Source organism: Scomber scombrus, chromosome 4 (assembly GCF_963691925.1).
Source record: "Scomber scombrus chromosome 4, fScoSco1.1, whole genome shotgun sequence".
Taxonomy (NCBI): domain Eukaryota; kingdom Metazoa; phylum Chordata; class Actinopteri; order Scombriformes; family Scombridae; genus Scomber; species Scomber scombrus.
Window position 1 is genome coordinate 3,915,675 of NC_084973.1, and position 13,688 is coordinate 3,929,362.

A 13,688-nucleotide genomic window follows, 5' to 3' on the forward strand; every position below is an offset into this window, starting at 1 on the left:
TGTTTTTAAATTTATGATACACATAGCGTAGTTTAATGCACTGAATCCAGTGACAGATGATGGGATGAAAAGGGAAGTGAAATCAGTCCCAAACCACAACAACGTCAAAGCCAAACGTAACACGAGTCTAATCCACAAAAGTGCTGACAAAGCCTGAGTTGTTTATAGTAAAATGCTAACTTTCCTTTTTAATATGAAGTAATTCATATTTCCCCTTTTTCTGAAAGAATTGTGAAATACAATCTCTTAAGAGAGGTTACATTGAGCAATGAAAGCCAGTGGAACAGAGGTTCATTTAGAAACGGGGCAGTTTTTAATCTGTACTTTTGGGAAATTGGCTGCCCGTATTTTTTATTTTTTTTTATCATTTACACTCATCCTGTTCATAATTTCCTATCATCGTCTCTGACTAGTTGAAATGTGGTGCTCATGATTCGAGCTACATGTAGCAGTCTGTGATTGTGTTTGTTTTGTGGTGTGTATGTGTACTATACAGTAGTTGACTATATTTCGATGAGTTTTCTTGTGGTTTTAGATATGTTGATGTGAGAGCTTTCCACAAGTACAGTATGATGTGATACCAGATTCTTGATGGCCCTTTTAAATCTGAATGATTCTCCTGCATCAGTTTGGCCATCAGATATTATGATCCTCGAGCCTTGGTGTTTAATTTACAGTAGAATGTTTTTTGTTAGAATCTGTGCTCCACAGTAAAACCATGAACTGTAACATATGATCAAAAAGAATAAAGCAAACCAAATGCACAGAATAACACAGATGAATGTCCACTGAAATAATTAGGCTTCTACATGAACATGTTTAACACTGTGTATCTTCTGTTTAATAGAAATATCATTAAAGGTGCAGTATGTACAATTTAGTGCCATCTAGCGGTGAGATTCCAGATTGCAACCAGCTGAATACCCCTCCGCTGCCAAGCATGTAGGAGAGCCTACAGTGGCCGTGAAACTAATTAAAAATGTGAAAGGCTGTCTCTAGAGTCAGTGTTCGGTTTGTCCATTCAGGGCCACTATAGAAACACAGCGGTACAACATAGAGGACCCGCTCCATATGTAGATACAAAGGGCTTATTCTCAGGTAGTGAAAACGCAATAATTTTTTATTTTCAGGTGATTATACACTAACTAAAACATACCTATGAATATTATTCCAGTTCTGCCAAGTCAGTTCACCTAGATGACAGTAATTCTACACACAGCACCTTTAAATATTATATCATTATGGATTCATGAAGGATACCTAATTCTGGATTATGTCAAGTCATTGGCTGTTAAAATTAGAGCCTGTGTGTCAGAATTTAGATACTTTGAATAATTTGCTACATATTGTACTTGTGGAAAATATGTTAACTTTACAGTATCTTTTTATGCTTCTTATGTTTTTGTAATTTTGTAGGCCTCAACAATTTCATGATCTTCATTTATACTATGAAACAGACATTAGACATGGGTGGTAGTTTGCTAAGATGGTATACACTAATATTTTATATCGTGGCACTATTATTAATATTCTTATATTGTAATAAATAGGCAATTGCTGGAGTATTGTATACCCTCATGCACTGTTCCAAAGCATTCTGGTATGAATACCACCCAAGCCTCATAGATGTCAAAGTGATGTAATATGAAAGTCCTATGTTAACGTTTAGGGATGGACACCAAAAAAGCAATCTCATGCAGTGTAATTATTAGGGGTGTCATGATCTCGATTGTAAATCAAATATCGATCGAAATGATGTCACGATCTCGACCTTCGAAATCAAAGGAGGAATCGAGGATGTAGCCACGCCCCCAAAGTCACGTCCCGCAGGCGAAAAAACACAGACGTGCTGAAATGCAGAGAGTCATTACCTCCTCTAACCTGAACCTCCAGCCGGTAAAAACACACCATGGCAACCGCTGATAGAGGAGACACATCAACCAAACTCAAACCGGTTGTCGGTCCGGTGGGGGGGGGATTGGTCTAATAGGCAGCAACACAGATATATCCGGACCCTGTGCTCTCACATGCGCTGCATTGATAGTCACACAAACACACACGTTCGCAGATACTCTCTAGCGCACGCTCTTGCTCGCTCGCTGCAGATTCCGGGAGATTGTATACAGACATCCCAACTCTCCGAGAAGTTCCGGGAGTCTCCCGCAAATATTGATAGCGTCTCCATGACGACCGCAAATGAGACGTATTCTCCCGGAATCTATAAATCTATAAATGCAGCGCGTGTGAGAGCGAAGCGTCCTTATAACTCTCTGTTGCCATTTATTAGACCGATCGCACCCCCCCGCCCCCGCCCCCGGACAGACACCTAGTGTTATTATAGTGTGTGTTTGTGTGTGTGTGTGTGTGTGTGGTGTGGATTTACTGATTTCATCACAGGTAGTGGACAAAATAACAGAGACCTTATAATACATCTTTGTTAAGACTGTCCGAAGCGACCCAGGTGGTGAGTCTTATGCCCACTGTCATAACAGCAGTTACTCGATGTCTCGTAAGGTATTCATGTTATTTTGTCCTCCCCATATGTTTCTTCCTTAGTTTTTTGTTTTGAGTTACCTAATTTACTTACAGATGCTGCAGTAGGATAAAGGAGCTTCTCATACACCAATTAAATAAATACTACACCCAGAAATGATTTTCTAAGAAGTTTAAGAACAATTAAATTAAGATTGAATTGTTTTTGTCTTTTGTCAAGTATTGTACTTAAGTATTATTTTAGGGTACTTATTTTTTTGTCCACTGGAGTAGTTCCATTTTGTGAAGTTTTACTGCACTACATTTCAGAGGGAAATGTTGTACCTATACAACATTTACTACTACTGTAGTTTCTTCACAGATCAAGATTTTACCTGCCTAATAGGACCAACTACAGCATTAAAATGCTGCACATATAATTAACACACTGAAAGAATTCATTCTTCATAAAGAGCTTTTTTATTTTTGATACTTAAGCACATTGTGATGATGCCACTTGTACTTAACGCATTGATATGTGGCCACTAGAGGGCTAAAAAAACATCAAAACAAGGGTTAGGGTTAGTATAGGGTTTATAAATATCATTATAAAGTCATTATTTAAGGTTTAGTTGACAGCAAACTTGTTGCCTACTTTTATATCCAGGAGACACAGAGCAACATTAGCATGGTCGCCCAGTGAATTTAAGTACAATACTGACTTTTGGGGGTGGTTGAGAGCACTTCAGTCTCAACTACACAATAAGACATACTGAAAATACCAATTCATGCAGGTTTAAGTTAAGAGTGTATTTTTGGGTGTAGCTTTCATTTAATAAGTGTGTGGGATTAAAGAACTACAAATTTCAAGTTCTGCTTTGTTTCCCCGCTGGCCATAAATTCTTCTCCTCTTCACTTCCTCTGCAGGTGCCAGAATTGAGGAGTTTCTCTATGAAAAGTTGGACAGGAAGGCCCCGTGCAGAATCACCAATGCAGAGCTGCTGGGTCAATACATGGAGGATGCCGCGAAGGAATTTGGACCTGGAACTCCATATGGTGAGTCAAAAATCCAGTGACATTAGGACCTGTTGTGATTTGTAAATGCTCACAGAATGCATTGCAGTTGAAATGCTATCATACTGACCACACCTGGAGGTGGTCTGGCTCACATTGGGCCTCATTAACAAACAGTGCGTACCCACAAATCTGTGCTTGAACTGTGTGTACGCACGTTTGACGCACAAATCTGGGATTCATCAATATGTTCTACGAACAAATTTAGAACTTCCTCAGACCATGCATACGCACAAATGATGGCAGGGCTGCAGTGTTCTATTCCTTAATGCAGCGTCTTTAATTGTTTTCCTTAGACTTTCTCCAACTACAGCTTTTATTTACTTTGCCTCTTGAAACTCTTCATCTCACTCCTATCAATAACAAATATTAGAAACTTTTTGGAACTCTTCACCTCACTCGTATCAATATCATAAATATTAGAAACTTCTTGGAACTCTTCCCCTCATTCCTATCAATGACATAAATGTTAGAAACGTAGTGGAATTCATTGATTGAATCACGTCAAATCAAACAGTGCCAAATTTCGGTACATGTAAGGGGGGGCGGGGGATGGGATTGGAGAGTGAACTACAATAAGTAGAATGGAAATAGATAAGCTTAATCACACATACTTTAAAGAGTGTCAGCTAAAATGTTATGTACTTTGGCAGTGGAATCTCTTCTTCTTAATAATGGTTGGTTCATGCATCATACAAAGGTAAACATCTGGATATGTGCATTTTTTATAGCACAGGATGGATATGTGCATAATGGCTTCAAAGGTTTGTATACCAGCAGGGCTCGTCATTTTGCAAAGATGATTTAAGAAACTGACAAAAGGGCACATTGTGTTTGTGGTGATTACTTTTCTCATTTACTTCTTTCAGTTTATGCTCTCATCATGTCCTTCACCCCACTGGCTTTTAGAGGCTTATGTGTTAGGCCAATAAATCAGTACTCTTCCCTTCTGTGGAAGAAGGAGGATCAATATTGATTTAAATGGGCTCATTTGCTCTCTGTGTTCCCCTGCTGCAGCAGTAATCGACGCTTCTGTACAGATGTCATTGGGGAAATAAGCAATCCAGAATCCACCCTTCATTGCATTTGAATGTGATATTGAGACACTGTTCACTGATTTGATTTAAAATGTAGATTTGATTTTTTTTCTCATCTTCAGTATTGACAGTCTGGCCTATGATAAATATTTCGACTTATTTTTTCACTGATGCCACTGCTCTCTCTCTTTCTGTAAGGTAAGGGCTTGGAACATACTAAGAGACTTTTGCCACAATTTGACAACAATAAAATTACATGCATAACAACAGGCATACAATTAAATTATACAGGATAAAACCACATGTTTAATTCCATTGTGGTCGTCTTTCGGGAAACGGGGGTAGGATGGCAGATTTTAAAATTAGGTAAGACCAACGCATTCCACAGCCAGAATTTTTGATGTTGCACTATTTAGCAGAACCGCTTTTCTGGCAAAATATTTATTTTTTATCAATTTTGCTGAGTGCTTTTAGTGCCATGCCTCCCCTGTAAATTGAATATCTAAAATATAGCCTTAATAATTCACAGCAGTACAGCAAATATTCTACAGAGTTTCTATCTTTATTGCAGAAACATCTGTATAAAGAAAGAGATCATTTGAACAGGCAGATTTCATTACATACAATAAAAAGAACAGTGGTCCCAGGACACTCCCCTGATGGACCCCACAAGTTATAAGCCTAGTTCTAGAAAGCATCCCATTAACATCTACCTTTGGATGTCTACCTGTAAAGTCAGACCAAACCCATTTGTTGGCTGCTTCATTGAAACCAATTGCTCTTAGTTTGTATAAGGTCCCATGATCTAGGCTTTTTGGAGATCAAGGAAGTCCATACCACAGAGCTTGCCAGCATTTACTTCCTTCCTGATGTGGTCAGTTAAGTACAGAATACAGGTGTCAGTCAAATGGACTCATCAAAATCCTGACTGTAACTCATATAGTTGTTGCGGATTATGAATCCTAATTTATTTAAAACTCGGGGGCACCACCAAATGAAGTTCGGAAATTACAGTATCAATCGGAGACGATCAAATACCGTAATTTAATTTAATAGACTTGGATAAAGTCAATTAATTACTGAATCAGTCAAATATCTAAAGTTATGAATTCTAGGCGTCAGGGAACCAAAAATGTATTCACACCAGAAATAAATTGCACACGCACACAATGAGTCAATAATACTCACAGATTATTTATTGACTACACGTGAATAATAAACAGTCAATGCAGTAACAGGGATTATAGGATTAAAATATTAATAAAGAAAGTATAATAACAAGCTTACTTATGTCACAGCAGTGATAAATGAGATGGTCTAAATGTCTAAATGGTGTTTAGATTATTGTATTATCCTATTAGGAATAAAAATGGAAATGTGGAATTTGGACCTTAGTCAGCAATAAGCTCTTATATCTGTCACCAGCCTGATCACAATGAGATATGGTTTTAGGCTACTTTTTCAGAAGATGGACCGTCAGCTTTCCGTGGTTCGGGAATTTTGGCGGAGTTCAGCAGGATGCAATCTTGTTGGACTCCGGCGATGTTCCGTCCGGCGGCTACGGGGTCGGTCAGCTGGCCTGCGTGGCTGCTGTTCCGAAGGGTCTTCTGGAGGCGTTGGACACAGGCTGGGATGATGAGCTGATGCCGGTTCAATTAGTTATTATTTTAATAACTTTGGGTCGGCTGGCCAGGGGAAGTCGAAGCTAATCAAACTTAACTAATTTGATAAAAAAGAGTCAAAATGGCGCTCTTCGAATTCGGCTTGAATTATCAAGAGAAAAAGATCTTCTTTTGAAGACATGATGAATCTTTGAATCGCTGTAATGAATTTATCAGGACTAGTAACAAATAAACCAATATTAAAAATAAGATAAAAGTAAAAGTCGACTTAAAAAAAATGTAAACAGAACTAAACGAGCAAAAGACTGATCAAAAAGACTGAGCAAAAGACTGAGCATAACATAACCAAACGAAAAGGATAAAAGAGTAAAATGAATAAGAGTATAAGATGAATAAGAGTAAAATGGAATAGAGCAGTATGTAAGAAATATATTCCAAGTAATCATAAAATGGCCCTGATATGTCACCAGACATTAAGGAATCATGTTAATTTCAAACACTGATATCACTGACAGTAGTAGTCCAGCCAGAGTATTCACATTTGAAAAGCTAAGTGGCAGCCCACAAGTAATGTTTATGTTGTCATTTTGTGTTTTGGCCTGATGCGCCACCCACCACCTATCTACCAATCACCAAGTCAGTAGCGTTTCAGCATCCAGGGTGCCAGTTGCCACTGAGCTGCAGCTAGCAACATTGCAGATTATGTCTGATGTTACAAAACCAAAAAAAACTTTGTTATGACTCTCAAATACGTCGTGACAATTTTGAGAAACAAAACAAGGGTATGTATAGGAGATGTCTTTGAAAGATGGAGACGGCTGGAAATTTACGGAGTCAGTAAGAAGCCGGTGAATCAGATCGATAACACGTTATTTTCTGATTGTTTCACAGCGGTTACGTTCAACAATGAGTAATAATAGCATACACATTAGCCGGTCAACTTACACTGTGCAGACATCCCAACTGTCCCGGAAGTTCCGGGAGTCTCCAGCATAGTGATAGTGTCTCCATGACGCCTGCAAATGAGACGTATTCTCCCGGAATCTGGAGTGAACGAGCAAGAGCGCGCACCAGAGAGTGACAGCGCGCGTGTGTGTTTGTGTGACACCTAGTGTTCTACCGATATCTGATATTCCGATATTGTCCAACTCTTAATTTCCGATACCGATATCACCCGATACCGATATATGCAGGCTTTTTACACCAAAACTGATTAACAACATATAATGTCATTTGGGGCCAGAGTCGGGCGGCTGGTTGGTGGTCTACGGGACACGCCACCTCAGCCATCACCACTTACCAGGTTCACTAGTTCAAGTGGTTCAGAGACCTCATCTTGAGTTGTCTTTGATGCTACGACAGTTTTCAAATTATGATTTTCTCACAGCCAAAAACTGGATGCCCTTGAGAAGAGCAGCGTCCAATTACACTGCATGGGAAACCAGAGGGGTGGAGGGTGGATGGGCAATGGACACACATACAAAGAGAGTGAGAAAGAAAAGTGTCCAAAATCCACCTACCAGCAACTCCAAAGTCACCCGGACTGTTTCTTGGCCAGTAGGAGTAGTGACTTCATGGAATCTTCGCTGTTGGTCTCATGTTAGCAACATGTTTTTTTTTTGTCTGGTTCCATTTCCCAGCAAAAGACTATATGCAGGTCATAAATAAACATCAGAAAACCCAGAGTCGGTAACATGGCCCTCTCTTTACTTGCTGTAAACATCTATTGAGAATTTCCCAGTCCAGACATCGGAGTGGTGATGATCTTCTGATCTGAACTCTCTGATTTAGCTATTTCCCAAAATGTAGAATAATTGCTTCGAGGCTAAATGAAGCGTAAGGTAATGAGCGCAATGAGCGATAGAAAACCCATTGTCTTTTTTATTTATTTATTTTTATACTTATACTGGCTTAAGTGGCAAGTATTTAGTGTGACCACCCCCTTACAACTTAACTAAACACAGATGCCTGCCATTAAACAGTGACGTACCAGTCCCAAGGGACAGTATGAATGATGCATACCCACAAATCAGAAATACAGAATTTCCCAGACACAAACTGGAATTGATTAAAAATAGAACGTAAGGTCTCCTGGTAGTGTGTATATTTTTTTACACACGTGGATTTACACGTGGATACTTAATTTAATACAGTAATTTTTTTATGTATCAAGGGTATGTATAGGAGATGTCTTTGAAAGATGGAGACGGCTGGAAATTTACGGAGTCAGTAAGAAGCCGGTGAATCAGATCGATAACACATTATTTTCTGATTGTTTCACAGCGGTTACGTTCAACAATGAGTAATAATAGCATACACATTAGCCGGTCAACTTACACTGTGCAGACATCCCAACTGTCCCGGAAGTTCCGGGAGTCTCCAGCATAGTGATAGTGTCTCCATGACGCCTGCAAATGAGACGTATTCTCCCGGAATCTGGAGTGAACGAGCAAGAGCGCGCACCAGAGAGTGACAGCGCGTGTGTGTGTGTTTGTGTGACACCTAGTGTTCTGCCGATATCTGATATTCCGATATTGTTCAACTCTTAATTTCCGATACCGATATCACCCGATACCGATATATGCAGGCTTTTTACACCAAAACTGATAAACAACATAACATGTCATTTTGAGCCAGAGTCGGGCGGCTGGATGGTGGTCTATGGGACACGCCACCTCAGCCATCACCACTTACCAGGTTCACTAGTTCAAGTGGTTCAGAGATCTCATCTTTAGTTGTCTTTGATGCTACGACAGTTTTCAAATTATGATTTTCTCACAGCCAAAAACTGGATGCCCTTGATAAGAGCAGCGTCCAATTACACTGCATGGGAAACCAGAGGGGTGGAGGGTGGATGGGCAATGGACACACATACAAAGAGAGTGAGAAAGAAAAGTGTCCAAAATCCACCTACCAGCAACTCCAAAGCCACCCAGACTGTTTCTTGGCCAGTAGGAGTAGTGACTTCATGGAATCTTCGCTGTTGGTCTCATGTTAGCAACATGTTTTTTTTTGTCTGGTTCCATTTCCCAGCAAAAGACTATATGCAGGTTATAAATAAACATCAGAAAACCCAGAGTCGGTAACATGGCCCTCTCTTTACTTGCTGTAAACATCTGTTGAGAATTTCCCAGTCCAGACATCGGAGTGGTGATGATCTTCTGATCTAACTCTCTGATTTAGCTATTTTCCAAAATGTAGAATAATTGCTTCGAGGCTAAATGAAGCGTAAGGGGTGTGACGATACACTCACCTCACGAGACAAGACGAGACGAGATTTTAACTATATTTTTAAGAAAACTTCAATTACGTTTCGCATCATTAGGCTCCCATAGCTGCGCTAGATTCGCTGCTCCTCCTACCTCAGACTTTCAGTGTAGAGACCTGAGGTCAACTTACCACTGTTCCTCTCCTCTCTTACTTCTGACTGTGAGATCTTCTCAGCAGGTAGAAGCTGTTAGTTCACCAACTACAACGAGGACACCCACTGTAACTAGGTTAATGATCCACTTGGGAAATTTATAAAAAGAAGACATGATGTGCAAATGAGCGATAGAAAACCCATTGTCTTTTTTATTTTTTATTTATTTATTTATTTATTTTTATACTTATACTGGCTTAAGTGGCAAGTATTTAGTGTGACCACCCCCTTACAACTTAACTAAACACAGATGCCTGCCATTAAACAGTGACGTACCAGTCCCAAGGGACAGTATGAATGATGCATACCCACAAATCAGAAATACAGAATTTCCCAGACACAAACTGGAATTGATAAAAAATAGAACGTAAGGTCTCCTGGTAGTGTGTATATTTTTTTACACACGTGGATTTACACGTGGATACTTAATTTAATACAGTAATTTTTTTTATGTTAGTACCAAAATTCATAAGAAAAAATGACAGAAAACTACAAATGTCAACATACTTTGGTAAGAATAGTGGGAATGTATCAAACACTATAGTGAGCGTTAGTGAGCAGATGCACAATGGTAACTTCCTCATCAGTGTTTCCCATTAATCATATAGACTGTGGCGACCCGCTTTCTTTGTTTCAGAGCCAATGCATTTGACTTAAAACACTGCTCATTTCCCACAATCACAGCTATGATTTTTCTTTTTTGACAATATGTGGTCTGTGAGAGAGCGTGGGTCACACTCTGATGTACGTCAATGTGGGCTGTGCTTATCATTAAAATTTTATTAAGTTCCTGCGTACCTGCCGGTTTGCGTGGGACTGTGTATTCGTCATGTGCGTTCGTGTCTACAATTACGTATATCCTGGAAAAAAAATGTTGAGGCCTGGGAAAAGTAAACAACATGTGTGGTGACTGACTCTGTTGGGTTTTTCTTGCAGGGAGCACTATGATCCAAGTCGGGGAATGTGAGAGAAGATTAGGAGCAGCAGAGAGAGAATTCCTCCAGACATCAGCCATCAGCTTTCTCGCCCCCCTCAGGAACTTTCTGGAAGGAGACTGGAGGACCATTACAGTTAGTCTGACACACCACACCATACACACTCTGTCGGTTCAGTGTTTCTGTCCAAAACACAGGGAAGCATTCAAATCAGGAATCATCATCAGGCACATTCATGTAAAAGTAATCTCTGTGCTATACCCACTTAAATATTCAGTGTCTGAAAATCCCACTTAATGAATGAACATAAACACAACAGTAGTTTCCTCCTCCTTTAATGCAAAATAAAAGTTGCGTGGTTAGAACTCAAATTACATAGTAGCACTGAAGCCCATCATCCCTGTTTATCACAAAGTAAATAAAAGAATGAAAATACAGCAACTACGGCAGAGGCCACTAATATCTTCTCACGTCATGCTAATCAGCCAATCAAATCCGTGCATTTCTGACATGCAGAGAGTTAATACTAATAAATGAATTGTACTGTATTTATGTGACAGTCTACAATCTAGCCACTAGACACAGATGCTGATGGAACAACAATGCTACTTCAAGCTACTTAAAAAGTAACACAGACATAATGATGTTCTGGACCTTCACTTGAGGACATTTTCACAGATTGGACCTCAGTGAATTTGAATTGAATAACCCTGTACTATGGGGATTATAATTAAAGCATAAAGTAAGCCATTGACCCCTTTGCAGCAAGTGTAAATCCAAGCACTCATGCGTGGAGCAGGAACAAAAAAACTTATTATAAACGTATTAGAAACAGGGCTTTTTTTTGGGATTTATTGACATAGTAACTGGTGAGAGGCCAACAGGAATCAAGGAGAAAGAGAGAGAGAGAGAGAGAGAGAGGCGCCCCAACCACTTAACCACCGGGCTGCTCCAAACACAGCTGTTTTTAATTTTTAAAAACCACTGGTCTTCATCAGGATCACCCAATCCTCAATGACTAAGTGAATTCAAGTGGGCGGGAATCCGTTGCTGTCACAGCTTTTTCACCTAAACCTAATGTTTTTTGTTCTTGAGCCACATGAGTGCCTCAAGTGAGTTTTTCCTTCCATGTGATGACCTTCTTCAAGAACATCTGTGTTTTTCTTGAGTGGATATTTATTGTGTTGTTGTATGTCTAAACATGTTGCTGTCATTTCTATGTTGTTATAAACCACAGCCTATTTTTTTCAAATTTAGATGACTTCAGTTTAAAATCAATGTCAATCAAACTCCATTAAAATGTACAGATGGTGCATCAATATAAAGATTCATTAACATATTTACCAAATAAATATCACAAGAACCGTTATAAATCTAACATTAGCATTTAACTGTTATACATTTAGCCATTGCCTTCAACCGTTACAGATTAGCCTAATAAAGAATAAATATATTATATATAATCTATTAATAAAATACAACAAAACAAACAATACCATGTCCCCATTCCAGCTAGGTCGCTTGATTATCACAAACGTTTATTACAAAAATAACTTAATAACTTTCCATTAACACCAATAATTGACAGGTCCTTTGCATTCTAAAGGTACAGTCTCCAAGAAAACTGTTGAGTCCACTTCCTGTTTGCGAAGAAAGTCTTCAGAATTAAATTTAAAAAACAAAAAACACACTGTCAAAATGAAAGCTTACAGGAAGAACAGGAAGTGGGTGAGGGAACTTAGGGAAAGATAAGGTTTTGAAATGATTATTGACATAATATCAACCATTATATTAGACCATTATAAGAGTCATTTACAAGCGGTCGAGTTTTTTTCTCTGTAAACTGAGAACTTTGATCGCTTTCCTTCCGTATGAAGTTCTACACGTCTCACAGCGGTCCAGCGCAGTCTGCTTTAATCACACCGCTGTGAATCACACAGTGCTCGCACAGCTTGAATGGTTGCTCAGACCAGCCGTCCTCTGATAGTTCCCCTGTGTGTTCTTCAGAAAGAACGGCGCCTTCTGGAGAACCTCCGCCTGGACCTCGATGCCTGTAAAGCACGTCTGAAGAAGGCCAAGGTGGCAGAGGCCAAGGCTGCGGTGAGTCCTGAATCATCCCGTGACCTACAAACTTAATCGCTTTCCATAACCATTCTTATGTAATAAAACGTCTGTGGTGTTGGCATTAACCATGACTAACCGACTGTGTATTCATGACCTTGCAGTGCGATGGGGAAGTGAGTATGAATATCATTGTTAAGGATTTTTCAAAATGATGCACACTTTGGGTTTGTTTTTCTTGCCTCACTTGCTTTGACGTACATTTCTGTGCCATCCAGACTCGGTGACAACAGACTGTTTATCATTGATTCAATCTAAGCAAAACAAAGGGCTGGAAAAACAACTTTGACTTATTGAGAAAGTCTAATCCATTTGGGGAAATTGTGCAAAAAAAAATCCTGTGCTTTGACTGGATGAGATTGTTTACTCAAGAAAGCAGATAATCTTTATTTATTTATAGCAGCAGCCATGAGAACTACTCACTGCGGGTGTGATGGTTTATTTCATTCTTGGTTTGTATGATAGTATCTTTGGAAGACTGATCAGATGAGATTTGGATTATAAAAACAGCAACAATGGTCTCTATAGCTGGGTTCCATCACCTCGCCTGATATGCATACTGTAGCTTACCTGTAGTTCAAATGATGTTTTATGAGCTCTACAAACTTAAACACCACATAAACCTATACAAGATGCACCGATGCACCCCCCCGACTGTTCCCATGGGATTAATGAAAGCCTGTCGATGAATTTTTCACAAACATTTGCATCCATTCATCATGCGTCATTGAAAATCTGAAATTGAAAATCTACATTAAAGTAATCTTACATATGTATATATATATATATGTTCTGAAATCACAGGTGGAATGTTGCCACCGTTATTCAGGCCTTCAACGAATGACGGAGATGGTGATTTTTTTTGCATAGGGTGTTTTCAGTGCACAGTCTCATCCAGATAAATGCTCCTGTTCTGGACTGAACTTGGAAACATTTTTGCGAAGCACAGGATTGAGGGAAAAGCAGGTAATTTGCAGATTGTTACTTTCTTTAATGTAGTTATTTA

The 13,688-nt window shown here is 39.3% G+C and overlaps 1 protein-coding gene across 1 annotated transcript in view; it reads left to right on the forward strand.

Annotated features, from left to right (window-relative positions):
• The window catches only part of LOC133978925 (endophilin-B2-like), a 29,317-nt gene that overhangs the window by 4,884 nt on the left and 10,745 nt on the right, over positions 1-13,688 (forward strand). The window contains exons 3-5 of the mRNA XM_062417286.1: positions 3,400-3,528; positions 10,563-10,696; positions 12,569-12,661. Of these exons, the coding sequence (XP_062273270.1) occupies positions 3,400-3,528; positions 10,563-10,696; positions 12,569-12,661 (356 nt within the window). The remainder of the gene's footprint in view (positions 1-3,399; positions 3,529-10,562; positions 10,697-12,568; positions 12,662-13,688) is intronic.